At 35.1% G+C, this 16,678-nt stretch overlaps 2 protein-coding genes across 3 annotated transcripts; both read left to right on the top strand.

Moving 5' to 3' along the window:
• Positions 1–6,238, top strand: LOC107930600 (sucrose transport protein SUC4). 2 transcript variants are annotated; one of them, XM_016862269.2, is made up of 6 exons: positions 1–805; positions 1,388–2,130; positions 2,652–2,715; positions 2,791–2,834; positions 4,791–4,953; positions 5,689–6,238. In XM_016862269.2, exons 1-5 carry the CDS (start codon positions 295–297, stop codon positions 4,950–4,952), a joined length of 1,524 nt encoding a protein of 507 aa, XP_016717758.1. In that variant the 5' UTR covers positions 1–294; the 3' UTR covers position 4,953; positions 5,689–6,238. The 2 variants fall into 2 exon arrangements, with proteins under 2 accessions (XP_016717758.1, XP_016717759.1); XM_016862270.2 differs by lacking the exon at positions 5,689–6,238 and having other exon boundaries at positions 2–805; positions 4,791–5,085.
• A 3,475-nt stretch (positions 6,239–9,713) lies between these two features.
• Positions 9,714–11,739, top strand: LOC107930546 (protein DETOXIFICATION 48). Its single transcript, XM_016862213.2, has 2 exons — positions 9,714–9,942; positions 10,038–11,739. The coding sequence occupies exons 1-2, from the start codon at positions 9,850–9,852 to the stop codon at positions 11,553–11,555; spliced, it is 1,611 nt and encodes a 536-aa protein (XP_016717702.2). The 5' UTR covers positions 9,714–9,849; the 3' UTR covers positions 11,556–11,739.
• The last annotated feature ends 4,939 nt before the right edge of the window (positions 11,740–16,678 follow it).

Raw genomic sequence — 16,678 nt, forward strand, 5'->3', positions numbered from 1 at the left:
TTAAATACACACAAAAATTTCCAATTTGGTCAATCTTCTAGTTTCTAGCTCTTCATTATCCTAATGGCTTTGTTTGTAATTTCCTTCAATTTTAAGGCTCCTTTTATTTATGTATTGATTCTCACGTCAGTCGTCACCCTCTAACCTGTCTACCACCTTTTTCCACTATCTCTCAACGGCAACTCAAAATTTTCAACGACCGGAAACAAACCCGGAAAATCCGGTTCAGTTAAGAAATCGAATCGGTTTTCTCGTGAGAGAGAAGAAACTTTTTTGAAATTCAAAGGAAAACGGATGCCGATCCCGGATTCAGACCGCCAAAGAGCGGCTAGAGGGAAAAATCCGATGTCTTCTTCTGTTCGACCGGCGGGTCGAGCTAGAGTTCCACTCCGGCAGCTATTTCGAGTCGCTTCCGTGGCTTGTGGGATACAATTCGGTTGGGCTTTACAGCTTTCTCTCTTGACACCTTACGTTCAAGAGTTAGGTATACCTCACCAGTGGGCTAGTATCATATGGCTTTGTGGACCGCTTTCTGGTCTACTGGTGCAGCCTTTGGTAGGTCATATGAGTGATCGATGCACCAGTAAGTTCGGTCGTCGTCGGCCGTTTATTGTTGCTGGTGCAATTTTGATTGTCGTCGCCGTTTTGATCATCGGTCACTCTGCCGATATCGGATGGTTGTTCGGCGATAATAAAAGTTCTCGTCCGGGAGCTGTCCTGGCTTTTGTTTTCGGGTTTTGGATTCTTGATGTTGCAAATAACACCACTCAAGGTCCTTGTAGAGCTCTTCTTGCTGATCTTACTGGTTAGTTCTTCTTCTTCTTCTTCTTCTTTTCGATTTTTTTTGTTGGAATTAAATAAATTTAGAGCTTAATTAGCATTTATTTAATATGAAAATTATGATAATTTCGTTTTCTATGACATCTTTTTAAAGAGTAAAGCAAAGTAGTCATTACTCATCATGGAATATAAAATTATTTTTACGTTTGATTATTGGTATTACTTTATTTTTCAATGATTGTGCCTCTAGTGCTTGTCTTTTTTCAGTTTACCCCTTCAGAGTTTAGATACAGTACAACATTACTTCTAATAATTACAATTAATGTTTTTTGTCAAAATTTTGGTTCTGTACAGTGCTTGGGCTAGTTGATTGCTTCAATGCAGTGAGCTAATTAAGTATTGAAGTTAATAAGTGATTACCAATTTAGGGTCTTATTAAATGGAACTTGATCTTATCATTTTAACTATTATATATATAATCTGTTTCATTTCCTTCAAGATTGAATAACCTTCTCAGATTGTTCAGCATTTTATATGGTATATTTGCTTATAATACGATTTCCACCCCACATATTTGATTGCTATTGTTGCCGGTTTGCCATTTTAGGAAAGGACCATCGAAGAACTCGAGTGGCAAATGCTTACTTCTCTCTGTTCATGGCTGTTGGCAATGTTCTTGGTTTCGCGACAGGATCATACAGTGGTTGGTATAAGATTCTTCCATTTACCATGACAGATGCCTGCGATGTTGATTGCGCGAATCTCAAGTCTGCTTTCTTTCTAGACATTATCTTTATTGCAATTACTACATATCTCAGTGTTTTAGCTGCTAAGGAAGTACCTCTAGGTTCTCGTGATAGATCTACACCCTTTCTAGAAGAGGGGCTTGAAGGTGGCCAAGCTGAAGAAGCTTTTCTATGGGAACTATTTGGAACATTTAGATATTTCTCAGCGCCTATATGGATAGTCCTGTCTGTTACTGCACTGAATTGGATAGGATGGTTCCCTTTTCTTCTCTTTGATACTGACTGGATGGGTCGAGAGATCTATGGTGGTCAACCAAATGAGGGGGATAACTATAATGCTGGGGTCAGAATGGGCGCATTCGGATTGATGTTGAATTCTGTTGTTCTAGGAATTACTTCAGTGCTTATGGAGAAGCTTTGTAGCAAATGGGGAGCTGGTTTTATCTGGGGAGTTTCAAACATTCTTATGGCTCTATGCTTTCTTGCAATGCTGGTTCTCTCATATGTGGCCAATCATTTGGATTATATTGGTCATGGTCTACCTCCAATTGGCATTGTCATTGGTGCACTAGTGATTTTTTCCTTCCTCGGTATTCCATTGGCTGTAAGCTGCTCCTTTTATCCTACACAAAGTCATGTGGCTTTTAATTGAATCTGTCTAATGGTCATAGAGATGGCAATTTCTTTCTCCGGACTAAAACATCATTAGTCTTGCTCATGAAAGTACTAAAACATTGCTCCTTATTAAAGTGGTGTTCTTTCACTTTGGTTAAACCCTAGTTTGGCCGTTGCCTTAATTCAAGTTGGGTTTCTCTTCCTATTGCCAATTGGTTATAGGATGGATGCTCAAGATGGGATCAAAACCCAACTTTTGTTCTGTTGTTATCATGTGTCACTCTTACTTATTACCCCTTACGAGTTTGTCACATGGTACCTCCTAAGGTCTAATAACATGGGGTTCTCTCTCATTGGTCATATTGGGTATAATTTTGATGTTCAATATTACTTATTGCCTGAGGTTAGCTTGGTTCTGCTAGTGTCCCAATTAATCTCTTTTTTTTGAAAGAAAAAATTAGGAGCATTCAGTTATGGCATTCAACTAATGCAGTTTGTATGTTATTTCAGATTACTTATAGTGTTCCATATGCCTTGATATCCTCACGTATTGAATCTTTGGGACTCGGCCAAGGTAAATTTTTACTCTGTTCCTTTTTATTTATGGAGAAGCAGTTAAGGCACTGATTCTCTTGGTTGTTTTTTACAGGATTATCAATGGGTGTCCTAAATCTTGCTATTGTTATTCCACAGGTATTGCTTTGCACCTGACTCGTTTTTAATGTGATCTATCTTCTTGTTTCTTTCTTTTTGTTGATGTTGGCAAAGGAGAAGGGGGCTAAAATGAACTTGATTGATATTTATTAATTCTCCCCATCCCTGCTCTTGTGGATTCATGATATGGACAGGAGCCCTGAATTGATTATGATTCCTTTTCTTTAAGCTAACTAAAAAGTAACATTCACATGCTCAATTGTCACCTCTTATCTTAATTAAGAATTGGCATCAATCAAAAGAACTGTCGTTCCTTGAAAAACAGTAAATTAGTCATAATATTCTTTGTTGGGGCAGGGAGTTTTTATGTTGTTCATTATAAAAAGGCAGAATGCATAAATTGTGAACGTTATTATGAACTAATTGTTTGAATTGTGATCAAAATAGCATGTTGTTACGATTGTATTGTATAGTTGGTCTTATCATGAAGGAAAAACATGCTATCGCATGGAATGTTAAAGTCATGCATTGGAATCACATGCTTTGAAGCTGCTATCTACTTTTACCTACTTATTAGGGAGATATCACAAAGTCATCTATTTGATAGCACCATTTGTTCTTGACATGATACAATCACCTCTTGGATGGCTCTCATCACATCCTAACAGTTGGACCACTGATAGCTGCGGTTAGCCTTTTGGTTTTTGATGGTTTATCTACTTGGAAAAAAAAAAAAAAGTGATAGCCTGTTGAGCAGGGACAGCACCGAGGGGGGCAGGCAGGGGCCTTCCCCCACTTCCATCCCAATCGTAAAATTCCATTTTAGTCCCTTTAAAAATCCTGAGATTTTTGTCTTCGTCCCTGCTGTCAAGCATAGGAGCACTCTATTTGAAGTGATCATCTCATTTGAATACATGTTTAAGGAATTGAAGTGGACTGGACAGAGCCTTTCTAATAAATTTCTTAAAACAGGAGGATGTAAACAATTTATTTGTCTTGACGTCATTCAAAAGATTTAATAAGTTGGAGCCATGTAAACTTGTGTTTGTATTAAATAGTGATTAGGCTTCGGATGAGTTGTGACTTAATGTTCAACTTGCCATGGAATTTATAGGAATGAGAACTCTCTCTCTCTCCCGGAGACACAGACACACACATCCACGCAGATAATGCATGCATTCTAGCATCAACTTTTAGATACTAGGGAACATCCACTCCGGCTATTTGTGGAAGATGATTAATGTATGTATCACTTCTAGTTTTGTTTTCTTCTTTTATATATTTTCATTTCTGGAAATCGTTAGTAATTAATATAACTTGGATTCTGAAATTCTGTTGTCTTATGAACATATTTTAATAAATTTTAGTGACATGCATTTGACTTGAATAATCTTATTCAAGTGCATTTAACATGAATTCTTGGAAGCATATTTTAATTCTCTGCTTATAAAGATGAAATTTTGGAAACTTTGGGTGAACAACCATTGAAAATTTGGTAAAAGAGGCTTGCTTATGCTTCCGTGGAAGTTTAACAGAAAAATAAAGGTCATTACAAGGCTACTATAGAATTGTCGCATATATGTGGGCAACTAATTTGCAGCATCTTGTCATAATTTCATAAGAACAGTCTGAACCCTCTTTAGTGTGAAGAGAAAATTCTCCTTTCTAAAATCTGTTCTCTCTTGCAAGGAAGCTCTTTTACAATGAAGCTTTCAAACTGATCAAGGTCTTTCCCTTTCTATTATAGTTTTATCAATTTTCATGATAAGTTGCAATTAATAGCCCTTTTGTTATGAACAAGCAAACAGGGTTGAGTCATAGAGCGACTGACAGGGAATTCATAATCAAGTCTTCCCTTTTTCCCTTTATGGCTTAGCATCAACCACTATGTTACTTGATGCCTTCCGTAATGTTGCTATTTTGATTGTTACGGAAGTTCTTCTATGATCCTTTTTCAAGCAATTTAGGTAGTGAAACTTTGGCTTTTACCAACAGGTTGTGGTGTCTCTGGGAAGTGGACCATGGGATCAACTATTTGGTGGTGGAAACTCACCAGCTTTCGCAGTAGCAGGTGTTGCAGCCCTCACCGGTGGACTGGTAGCAATCTTGGCTATCCCTCGAAGTAGTTCACAGAAGCCCAGGCTCGTCCTCCCATGAGGTATTTTGTTGTACCTTTTGTTTGTTTTTTTTGTATGCAATCAACATGAATATTATATTTGTTCACACAGCAACAATTTGTGTATAGCTATTGCTGCTCTATTGATTAATAAAATCGTTGTGATTTGAGGTTGTTGGTTGGCATTTGAAAACACTGAATTATGTTGCAAATAGTGATTACCGGACTACATTCAAATGTTGAAGCTTTTAGGTCTGTTAGAACTTTATACTTTTCTGCAGCTACTTTTAATGAAATCTGAAACCTAAAACAAGATTGTTTCTCACACAGTAAGCTTCCAGAATGACTAATTCTATGCCTCCCTTCAAAATGGAAGTATTTTGCAAATTGGTCATGATGGCATCTTAAATGTGATAATTACAAATATTGGTAGCTTTCAATGAAGTTTTTCCAAAAGAAAAATGTAGGGATAAGGTAACATTTAGTCCCTGAACTTGGCCACTTTTTCCAATTTAGTCCCTGAAGTTGGTAAATTTCCCAGTTTTGGTTCATGTGATGATGTGGCACTTGAGATTCTACTATGCCATCACGTAAATTTTTCTCCAAAAAATTTTAGGTGATGACGTGGCACAATCTTAGAATGCCATATCATCACATGGATCAAAACTGGGAAAATTTGCCAAGGGACTAACATGGATAAAAAAAAGTTCAGGGACTAAGTTGAGAAAGTTCAAGTTTAAGAACTAAATGTTGCTCTATCCCAAATGTATTTTGTAGATTTATTGAATTCTGGATGGGACAACTTATCTGAAAATAAGTGGAGAAATTTTTTATTTTTGGGATGAAAAACTAGTCCACCCGCTGGAAAATCTTGGTGAAAGCCTTGATTCGAGAATTAATCCCAGGACTGCTTCCCTTAGCACCACAAGATAAGTAGCTGCTGATTTGGTATCTATTCTTTATCAAAACTTCAACTTTTTCTTATTTTTATTTTATTGAAAGGAAATGCTTGCAATTTGCATATTTGTGGTCTAATCATTATATATTGGAATATCATGCATTTTATGCCCCAGTTTGTAGTATTAAGGTGGTGAAATTGTGCTGATTGCAACCTTGGGGGAGACATGTTTTATATGCTTTGATTTTATTTTATTTTTTATATGAAAAAAGCTTCATTTATTTGTTCTGTTCATGATTGCTCTGTTCTTTTGTAATATTTTACATAATTCCCCCCCCTGTTTTTGTTGCGTTGCTTGATATCTGAACATTGGAATAAATTCTTGCGTTTTATTGCATTCTTATCAAAATTGGTCAAAATTTGCCACCAGTCCTCATACTTTAATAAAATTTAAAGTTTAATCCCTCTACTTAAAAAAGGTACTATGAAGGCCCTTGTATAATGAGCGAGATTACATTTTGCTTCTTGTATTAAAAAAAATGGATAAGTTAGTCCTTATATGCTAGATTAAAGAGCAAACGAGTTCTTTCTATTAAAAACTTATTCAATTTCTACTGTTAAAAATTGGTCCCTATACCTCAACATGAGGGACATGTGGTATGCTTAGTGTAATTGTCTGATTATTTTGTCAGCGACATTAGATTTTAATAGTAAAAAAGAATAAAATTTTTAACAAAAAAATATTAATTTATTCTTTAATTTAATATACAAAAATTAATTTATCCATTCTTTAAATAGAAGCAAAACATAATTTGACTCACTATAGAAATACATTTATCGAATGCATGGACGTGTGATGAATTGATGACAAAATTTCAACAAATTTGAATTTTTTTAATGTAGAAATTAAATTTCAAACTTTATCGTCATCTTGTTGACATACATGCAATGAGGCAAAACGAAAAAACCCATGATTGAAGAATTTTCTATGAATGCATATTATGGCTGAGAGTGATGATGCATTGATTTTGGTGCCATTTTTGCATATTATCATATATCATCACACAGATACAGACACAGCTGTTGCCTGTGGCATTTTTGATGGGACATTGGAAACAGGGAAACTCTAGTAGGTGCTGTAATGGAATATTGAGACTAAGCAAAGCAATGCATCGACCTTTCTTTTTTATATTTTGGGGATAAGAAATGGAATCTATGAATTTGTTCGAGTTCCTAGACAAGAATCAATCTATTATGATATAATAATATATATAATATGAGTTAATTGCCAACACTAGAAGCGAATAGCATGAATCATCTCTCTTCTGATCCTACAAATTATTTCAGTTCCTCTGGTGAACCCCATTTCCCATCAGAAATATTGAGAATAAACGTTATCCAGTGATTAATATTCTTTTTAAGCTTTGGGTTCAAGTTCCGTAGATGAAGAAAATAATGCTAAAAGATGATGTCTAATGTGATTAGTAAATAGAAAATTTGGTAAGGGTTTGAGTTTTATGAAAGAAGAAAATAATGATTAGAGAGTTTTGTGGTTTCTGTATTAAGTGATAGATTATGGGTAAATTAATCCCTAAATTGATCATTTTTTGATAAAAATTTCATTGATTTTTATTATTAAAAATTGACATAATTAATAGAATAACTAAACAACGAGAATTGGCGTGTCGCATATATTTTATGTTAACATATATAAATTAATTTTTAATAATAAAAATAGAATTTTTTTAATAAGATAACTAATTTACTGTTTAATCTATTATGTAGGGATTTAATTGGATATATGTGTATATATATATATGGAGTTGCATGACACATCATAGGTGTCGTTTACATGAAACACACATGGAATCTGACGACATTGGAAGAGGGGAGGAGGTATGGGTTTCAAAGAAGAAAAGCAGTAAATATCTTATCTCTAAAACCAAAACTCCAACATGCCCATTGCCGCACACTTCCAAGTTGTTTTTTGGGGTTTAAATGGTAGGGTTGCCGCCAGTCTCAGAAATAACCCAAAAAAGGGTTTTCTCTCAGTGTTCCCTTTTCTTCCATCTTCTGGTCTACTATGTCATCTCCATTAACACACACTTTTGCTGGTCCCATTTCAAAATAAGATAACCCTTTAACCAACAATCAAATTAAACCCTTTTTTGGGCAAGGAAGGAAAAGAAAATTCCTATAGATTATACGACAGTTTGGTCACTTGAACCCCTAAATGCCCACGTTCTTTACTTTCATTTCCTTAACCTCTTAAGCTTTCCCCATTTGGACCCCCATTTTATCTCACATCTTACAATCTTTGAACCTTTTACGAATTGGCATTCTCTGAAATACTATTGCAACTAATTAGAGGATTAGGAAACTGAAGCACAACACTAGACACTGCCAACCTTCACTGTCAGCATTTCTATTGCAATTTATTATTATTAGGGGCTATCTTTATAATTATATTTACTTAGAGTGTACTAGATTAAAATTTTATCATGTGTACTTAGATAATATTGAACAATTAAAAATAAATCAAAATATAGACCCCTTTCATTAAATCTTGCATGTAGAGTTAAAGTAGTATTGGTGGTTAAAATATGTTATTAGTCCCCGTACTTTAACAAAGTATGAGATTTAATCCTTGTGTTTTAAAACTTAAAAATCTAAGTTAAAAATTGTAAGTATTTTTCTTTAAAATTTATCAATTTGACGTGTTGATTAAGCTACTTTCATATAATGTGACATATAATTGACGAGACGTAAACATGTTACATTGTCAATTTGAATTGGGATTCTTAAAGGAAAAAAAAGTAAAGATGATTGAATTTTTAACTTTTAAAGTAAAGGGATAAAATCACAAATTTTGTCAAAGTACAGGGACTAGCAACAAATTTTTACCATTACTGCTTCAATGTGCCAGGCCAGTCTCTGCTGCTTCACTCTCTTAAACTCATTGTCATTGCCCCTCAAAAGGAATGAAGCAGTAAAAGGGAGAAACCCACAAACAGATGGGACCTGAAACAAATATATGAATAAAACATTGTCAACTCTCCATATTGGTGATCCTTTTTTTAGTGGTTGCAGAAAAAAGCAACAAATAAAAATGGTGCTTGAAATTGGGTTTCCTTCATCACATGGGCTGTGCAAAAATAGAACATGCATGGCTGCCTTAGTTCTTGCAAACAGATAGATATATATGTGTATATATATAGCAATATGCTCAACCATTGTCAAAAGATTATATATATGTACTGATATGCTCTTGTCATTTCACTAAAGAGATGATCCAAGTTTATTTGCTTGTCAATCAAGGGTTTCCCACTTGACAAATTGAAGATAAACTGGTTTATTTATCTCTTTTTAATTAGTAATACAAATATGCTAAATATAATAAAAGAAAATAGGATACAAAGTTAATCCTTTCTATTAAAATTTTCATATATTTTGTATAAAAAGAATAAAATGTTATTATACTTTTATCTATAATAAACTTATGGCTTTCAAGATCATCCACTTAATAAAAAAAATGATTTATTTTAACTCTTTTAAAAGAGTATTAAACTCAATATTAACCAACACAAAATGCCAAAAAAAGAAATGGGGTTGGTCATATTATCCCTGTAAATGATATTTAATTACATAAAGGCACTTATTTGAGTTCCTTTCCACACTCAAAAACTTGGGTTTTCTTTATATTACTCCAACCTTAGGTGTTCAACAAAAGGAATACAAATCCTAAGTGACTAACTAACCTTCAAATTTAGACTAAAAGAGATAAGGAAAGGCACACAAAAAAGCTATAAAAAAAAAATTATGGGTGCTTACAAAAAGTGTTCTAGTATTGGCTTTAGGGGGTTCTATATAAATATTGACACGTTCAAGAACCTTAAGAGTACGGGCCCCAATTCGCTCCTATATAAATATTAGCACCCATAAGCACAAATAAGCCATAAGCGTGTTCCTATTTTCCCCCCTTTGTAATCAAATCTCTTTTTCTCCTTTCCCATAACTTCTTTTATCCATTTCATATAGCTATGTATAACCCGAAGTCACCTTCTAGCAAAGACCCTTTGAACAAAACTATGGATGATGAAGAACAGCTAAATAGGTTGCCAACAATCTCTGAGGTAATAAAAACTTGTTTAGGAAAAAGGGTAGTTTTTTGTTTAGCACTATAAGCTATCAAATGTCTGATTTTCACGGTTTGTTTTTGTGCATTCAGGCTATGGAAGAAATTAAAGCTATAGGGAAGATTTCAGGTCCTACAGCTATTAGTAGTTTACTTTTATATTCAAGAGCTATGATCTCTATGTTGTTTCTTGGTTACCTTGGTGAACTTGAGCTTGCCGGTGGGTCACTTGCCATTGGTGTTGCAAACATTACTGGTTACTCTGTTATCTCTGGTTTAGCCATGGGAATGGAACCTATTTGTGGACAAGCTTATGGTGCAAAACAATGGAAACTTCTTGGGTTAACATTACAAAGAACAGTGCTTCTTCTTTTATCAGCTTCTATCCCTATCTCTTTCATGTGGGCCAATATGAAAGCTATTCTTCTTTGGTGTGGTCAAGACCAAGAAATATCATTAGTGGCTCATGTATTTATTGTTTTTTCAATCCCTGACCTTTTTTTCCTTTCACTTTTACATCCACTTAGAGTCTATCTTAGGACTCAAAGCATTACATTACCAGTAACTTATTGTTCAGCCATCTCAGTGTTACTTCATGTTCCATTGAATTTCCTTCTTGTTGTTTATCTTAAACTTGGTGTAGCAGGGGTAGCAATAGCTATGGTGTGGACTAATCTCAATGTCTTCCTTTTGATTTCTTTATTTGTATACTTTTCTGGTGTATATAAAGATTCTTGGGTAACTCCAAGTACTGATTGTCTTAGGGGATGGTCATCGTTGCTCGCTCTAGCCTTGCCGACTTGTGCGTCTGTTTGCCTCGAATGGTGGTGGTATGAACTCATGATATTGCTTTGTGGCTTACTTGTTAACCCCAAAGCTACTATTGCTTCAATGGGGATCCTTATTCAAACAACAGCTCTAGTCTATTGTTTCCCTTCAGCTTTAAGCGTTGGAGTATCCACAAGAGTTGGGAACGAACTCGGTGCAAACCGACCTGGAAAAGCTCGTATTTCCATGATCGTTTCGGTCTTTTGCGCCGTAGCTATCGGTCTCTCAGCGATGCTATTCACCACCTTGATGAGACATCAATGGGGTAAGTTCTTCACCAGCGACGCAGAAATCCTCGAGCTTACATCAGTTGCATTACCAATCGTGGGGCTTTGCGAGCTCGGGAATTGCCCTCAAACAACCGGTTGTGGGGTCTTAAGAGGCACCGCCAGACCAACCATCGGAGCCAACATAAACTTGGGTTCATTTTACCTAGTGGGGATGCCGGTAGCTATCCTAATGGGGTTCGTGATCGAACTGGGGTTCGCCGGGCTTTGGCTCGGCTTACTTGCTGCTCAAGCAACCTGTGCATTACTCATGCTATTAGTCCTTTATAGAACAGATTGGATGGTTCAAGTAGAAAGAGCCAAAGTCCTCACACAAACCACCACTAATAGCAACAAACACCAATCCCCATTGCCCATTTCAAGTAAACAACATGATCAATATGCCAAGGCTGATCTTGAAGGGATAATGTCCATAAATGATGATATTGTGAAGTCTGCTTCAAATGAAAAAGACCCTTTCTTATCTAACTCACTCAGTACAGATACTGAGCATTAATTTCAGTTCCATTTTTTGGCCCCTCCCCCACCATCATAGAAAAACACTGATAAAAAACACATTTCCCACTCTAATTCTCTATTGTACCTTGTTTAACTAAATTTTCATTTGTAATTTTCTTTATTTTTCTTTATATTCCTCCATATTATATGAAATAACAAATGTAGAAGTGAATAGTCACCAAGTTTACTTCTTTCTCTTTATGTGTATGTATATATTGAAGGATTAAGAAAGCTATGAAATTTTAAAAGAAAAAAAAGACTGGTGGAACATGATTCTACTTGACTTTCTTCTTCTTCCTTTCCTTTTAAGGCAAACAATAACCTTACACCTAGAGCATATCTATAACCCAAAATTAGTATAATTTGCTTTACCTACTTTTAATCCCTTAATTAATCACACCCTTTTTGTATGGAATTGGTAAGCTTTTCCTCTCCTTTAAAATTTTACCAATAGTCAAGAATTTTCCCCTTTTTCTTATGACTATATTCTTTTAAATTATTTAGAGTATCGTGCTGATAACCTAAAAATAATATTTTTTTAAGTGGATAATAGATTTAAAATTTTTCTTTATTAGGTCATTTTTTTATTCAAAGTTTTGTTTTTCGACTCTAAAGAAAAATTCAATCACTCTCCTTTTATTAAAGTATTGTGCTGATAAAATAAATATATCATTTTTTTATCTTTCTAACTCAAAATTTTATCTTTTAACTTTAAGAAAAAAATCGAGTGACTCTACTTTTATCAAAGTATTGGGCTGATGATGCAAAAATAACATCTTTCTTTAATACAATGAATAGCAAATTCTCAGAAATTTGTCCAACTTTTGAAAAAGATCCGAAAAGCTTCGGGCATTGAATTAATGGAAGGGTTGAAAACAAACAGTGATTGGCATTTGTTTATGATGGGATTGAAATCAATAATCTGAAGCAAAATATTTAGAAAATTGGGAGGGGAGGGGGAGAGTGGAGCCTGTTTCAATTGAAGAAACAAAATCCACCTATTATTACCTCTGTCTACTTCTCACATGACAAAAGTTTTGGTGCAGTGGCTCTGCCAAATTTGGCAGTTTCCTAGGCTCCACCTCCACCTTCGTTGCCTTTGGCTTCTACAATTCCAACACTGATGACTGAACCCACAAATAATTTTTTTTAAATGGAAAAAAAAATCAATAATTAAGAAGCTTAATTAATGGAAGAAAAAAGAAGAGAAGGGCTTTATTTTTGGCAGTGGGAAACCCTGAAATGGGTCAGTGTTGGTGGGGACATTGCATCGGTACTGATGATGATTTTATGTAATGTTCCTATGAGTTTTTTGGATAGAAGATGCAGCAGGAAACAAAGCTGGTCCCCCTTTCCCAACAGGATATTCAATGTAACCCCAAATTTTACTTTGGATTTCTCTATAAAATTTGAGTGGTTTTTTTTCTTTTATATTGTTAATATTTTAATAATTTAATCTTTAAATTTTGTCAAGATATTTATATTTTTATGCATGTAATTTTTTGAATCAATCTTATATAAAATATTGTTTATATTAATATATATTTAATGATGAAATTTTTTTTTTTTTTGCATAAAACGAATAGTTAGAACTTTTTAATTTGTATCAAACTTGACATACATAATTTGTATGAATTGGGTATGAAATATGACGGTTGGATAGTTAAAATACAATCTACATTGATATAAGTGGATCCCTCCCTATATCTCTTTGATATAAACGAAGCATTTTAAAATATATAAATTAAATTGTAAAGACTTGTGTGCTTATTGTGGATGATATAGATTTATCGTGTTAAAAAATAAACAATGTTATTAAAATTTCAAAGGGTTATTATATTTTTTTAATATATTAAATGCAAATTATTTATACAGCAGGTGCATACATATTTATAATTTGACTCGTACGTTTAAATATCCCTTTGAGTTGATATTTAACACCAAAGATAATGGTGATGTTGATGGAAGAACTTGATTGTTATAATTATGATATTTTGATGACTCAATCATAATGTTTTGAAATTTGAAACTAATTTAAAGCAATTTTTATTTTAATATTGTACAAAATTTATTCACTAAAAATATGTACTTTTTAGAGTCATCTTTCTAGTCGACACTTGCGGGTGTCAAGGTACGTGGGCTATAAATTCCCCACGAAATCCATGCCCTTTTGGTTGTTAGAAGTATTAATGAAATACAATTCAATGATCTAAGCACTTATAAATGTCGAAGCCAGTGTATATTTTAACAGAACTTTCACATTTATATATCATTTTACCTTAAAAAATAAACCCTAAGCACTCAACATGTTCCTTCTAATCTTAGAATTAAACTTTTTAAACTTTAAACCTTGACTTATTTCTCTAAACACTTAACTCTAGATTAAAAAATAGGATAAGCTCTTGTCACAAATATTTTCCTCCCACCTTTTTGTTTTAGCTATAATGCCTTGTTAGGTTAAGGGTTTCAACCCAACTGTAACTTCAATGAAGGAAGCTCTAACTCTCTGTATTCGGATGTCTTTCCTAACCGTGGACTTCCACAAGCGGGGAAGCATTATTCGATTATGGAAAAATCTTCTAGCCTAACCATAAATAGGGTTTATTGTAACCATTAATTCCTTTTTAAGGTTAGGTTAGAGGATGTCTTTGTTGCGGAAGCGACGATAATATTAATAACAATATTATCAGAAATATTTAGATAATTATTATGCCAACAATTATACTAAGAAAATTCCTAGTTAAATTGGAGGGGTCACAAATGGTCCCGCTTAAAACCCAACAACTAGACAGAACTCACTTAGATATTTATAGCAATAATAACTAAATAAATATAACCAACATAAAGCTATTAAATATAAGCAAACAAATAAGAAATAAAATACCAGAGATTTAACGAGGTTCGGCCAATTTAGCTTACGTCCTCGGACACTACCAAATTAATATTTCTTCTAGAAATATTACAAAGGAGAAGATTTTGGGATGATACAACCAAAGGGGGAGGGGTTCTATATATAACAAACCAAACCCCCTCCCTTTCTATCTTTTCCTAATGTGGGATATTGCCAATATTCAACAAATCTCCACCTTGGCGATATTCCACATCTTCGAACATCTTCTCATAACACTAACTTCAATAGTGTCTTCAAATTTGCAACCTATCGCCTTCTTCCCTTTTGGTAGTTGTGCCAGCTTCCACGTCTTGTTTTTCTCTAGAGATTGCATTTCCTCTTCCATTGCACCTAACCATCTATTATTCTCTAAACTCTGAATGGCTTTGGTGTAAGTGGATGGAATATTATCAACAACTGGAAGTGCATAAGCTACCATGTCAGTGAAACGAGCAGGTTTCTGAATTTCTCGTCTCTGCCTTCTGACTGCAATTGGCTCTGATTGCTGTTGAGGTTCTTGGGTAGAAACCTCTTCCTCATCTGACTCTGCATCTGCCAATGAAGAATCACTAGTGGTACCTTCTGCTGGAATTACCACACTCTGCTCAAACTCCACCTGCTGCGGAGTACACTCCACCTGCTGCGAAGTACTACTCACTCCTTCTGGATTTACCTTATTCAACATGGCAGATTCATGAAAGGTAACATCCCTACTGATTATCGTCTTCTTTGCCTCTAGACACCACAAACGATATCCCTTAACACCAGCATTGAAGCCCATGAATAGAGCCTTCTTTGCTCTTGGATCTAACTTTGATTCTTTCACATGATAATATGCAATAGAACCAAAAATGCGCAAGGTGTCATAATCAGTAGCAGGTTTTCCATACCATTTCTCCAAAGGAGTCTTGCCATTTATAGCAGATGATGGCAAATGATTGATGAGATGTTGAGCGTACGTCACAGCCTCAGTCCAAAACTTTCTATCTAATCCAGCATTAGATAACATACATCGAACTTTCTCCACAAGCGTTCGATTCATATGCTCTGCCACCCCATTCTGTTGCGGTGTTCCACCTACGGTGAAGTGCCTTACTATGCCACAATCTTGGCATATCTTCAGGAATGGATCGCTTTTATATTCTCCACCGTTGTCTGATCGGAGAACCTTAATCTTCCTTCCTGTCTGATTTTCAACTTTAGTTTTCCACTTAAGGAAAACTTCAAGCACCTCATCTTTGTTCTTCATAGGAAACACCCAAACTCGTCTGGAAAAATCATCAATAAAGGTGACAAAATAACGTCTTCCTCCAAGTGATGGAGTCTTGGACGGTCCCCATACATCAGAATGCACATAATCCAGAATACCTTTAGTATTGTGAATCCCAGTGCCAAATTTCACCCTTCGTTGTTTTCCCAGAACACAATGCTCGCAAAATTCAAGTTTGCAAGTCTTTGTACCTTTCAATAATCCTTGCTTGGCTAGAGTTTGCAAGGATTTTTCACCAGCATGGCCCAAACGCATATGCCACAGCTGTGTTGCCTCAGCGTCCTTCTTGGTACTCGAAATTGCTGCTGCTGTTGTCCCGACCACTGTACTACCTTGGTAGTAATACAGATTGTTCTTTCTTATGCCTTTCAACATCACCAATGCTCCTGAAGTTGCTTTAAGAACTCCATCTCGTATTGTCACAACTAGGCCTTTAGATTCTAACGACCCCAAAGAGATGAGATTCTTCTTCAACTTTGGGACATATCGTACATCCCGCAAAATTCTAGTAGATCCATCATGACTCCTCAGTTTAATTGAACCTATCCCGGCTATTTTACACGTGTTATCATTACCCATGTAAACAACCCCTTCATCTAGTTTTTGAAATTCAAAGAACCATTCCCGAATGGGACACATATGATAGGAACAACCAGAATCCATGATCCACTCATCTGCATATAATGTTGAAGATGTCATACTAAGAGAAAAGTCTGACTCTGCTTCACTATTGCATTCTGCAACATTTGCATCTTGCGGAGTCTTCCCTTTTTTCTTCAATTTTGGACAATCTTTCTTCCAATGTCCTTTTTCTTTGCGAAAGGAACATTCATCTTTGGCAACAACTCGACCTTTGGACTTTCTTCTCTTCCCCTTAGACTGACTTTCCTGACGATCTCTTGTTACCAATGCTTCCACTGCTGCTTCACTTGAACCTTTCAACTTATCCTTTCGGCGTAGT

The sequence above is a fragment of the Gossypium hirsutum genome, chromosome A06 (genome assembly GCF_007990345.1).
Source record: "Gossypium hirsutum isolate 1008001.06 chromosome A06, Gossypium_hirsutum_v2.1, whole genome shotgun sequence".
NCBI lineage: Eukaryota > Viridiplantae > Streptophyta > Magnoliopsida > Malvales > Malvaceae > Gossypium > Gossypium hirsutum.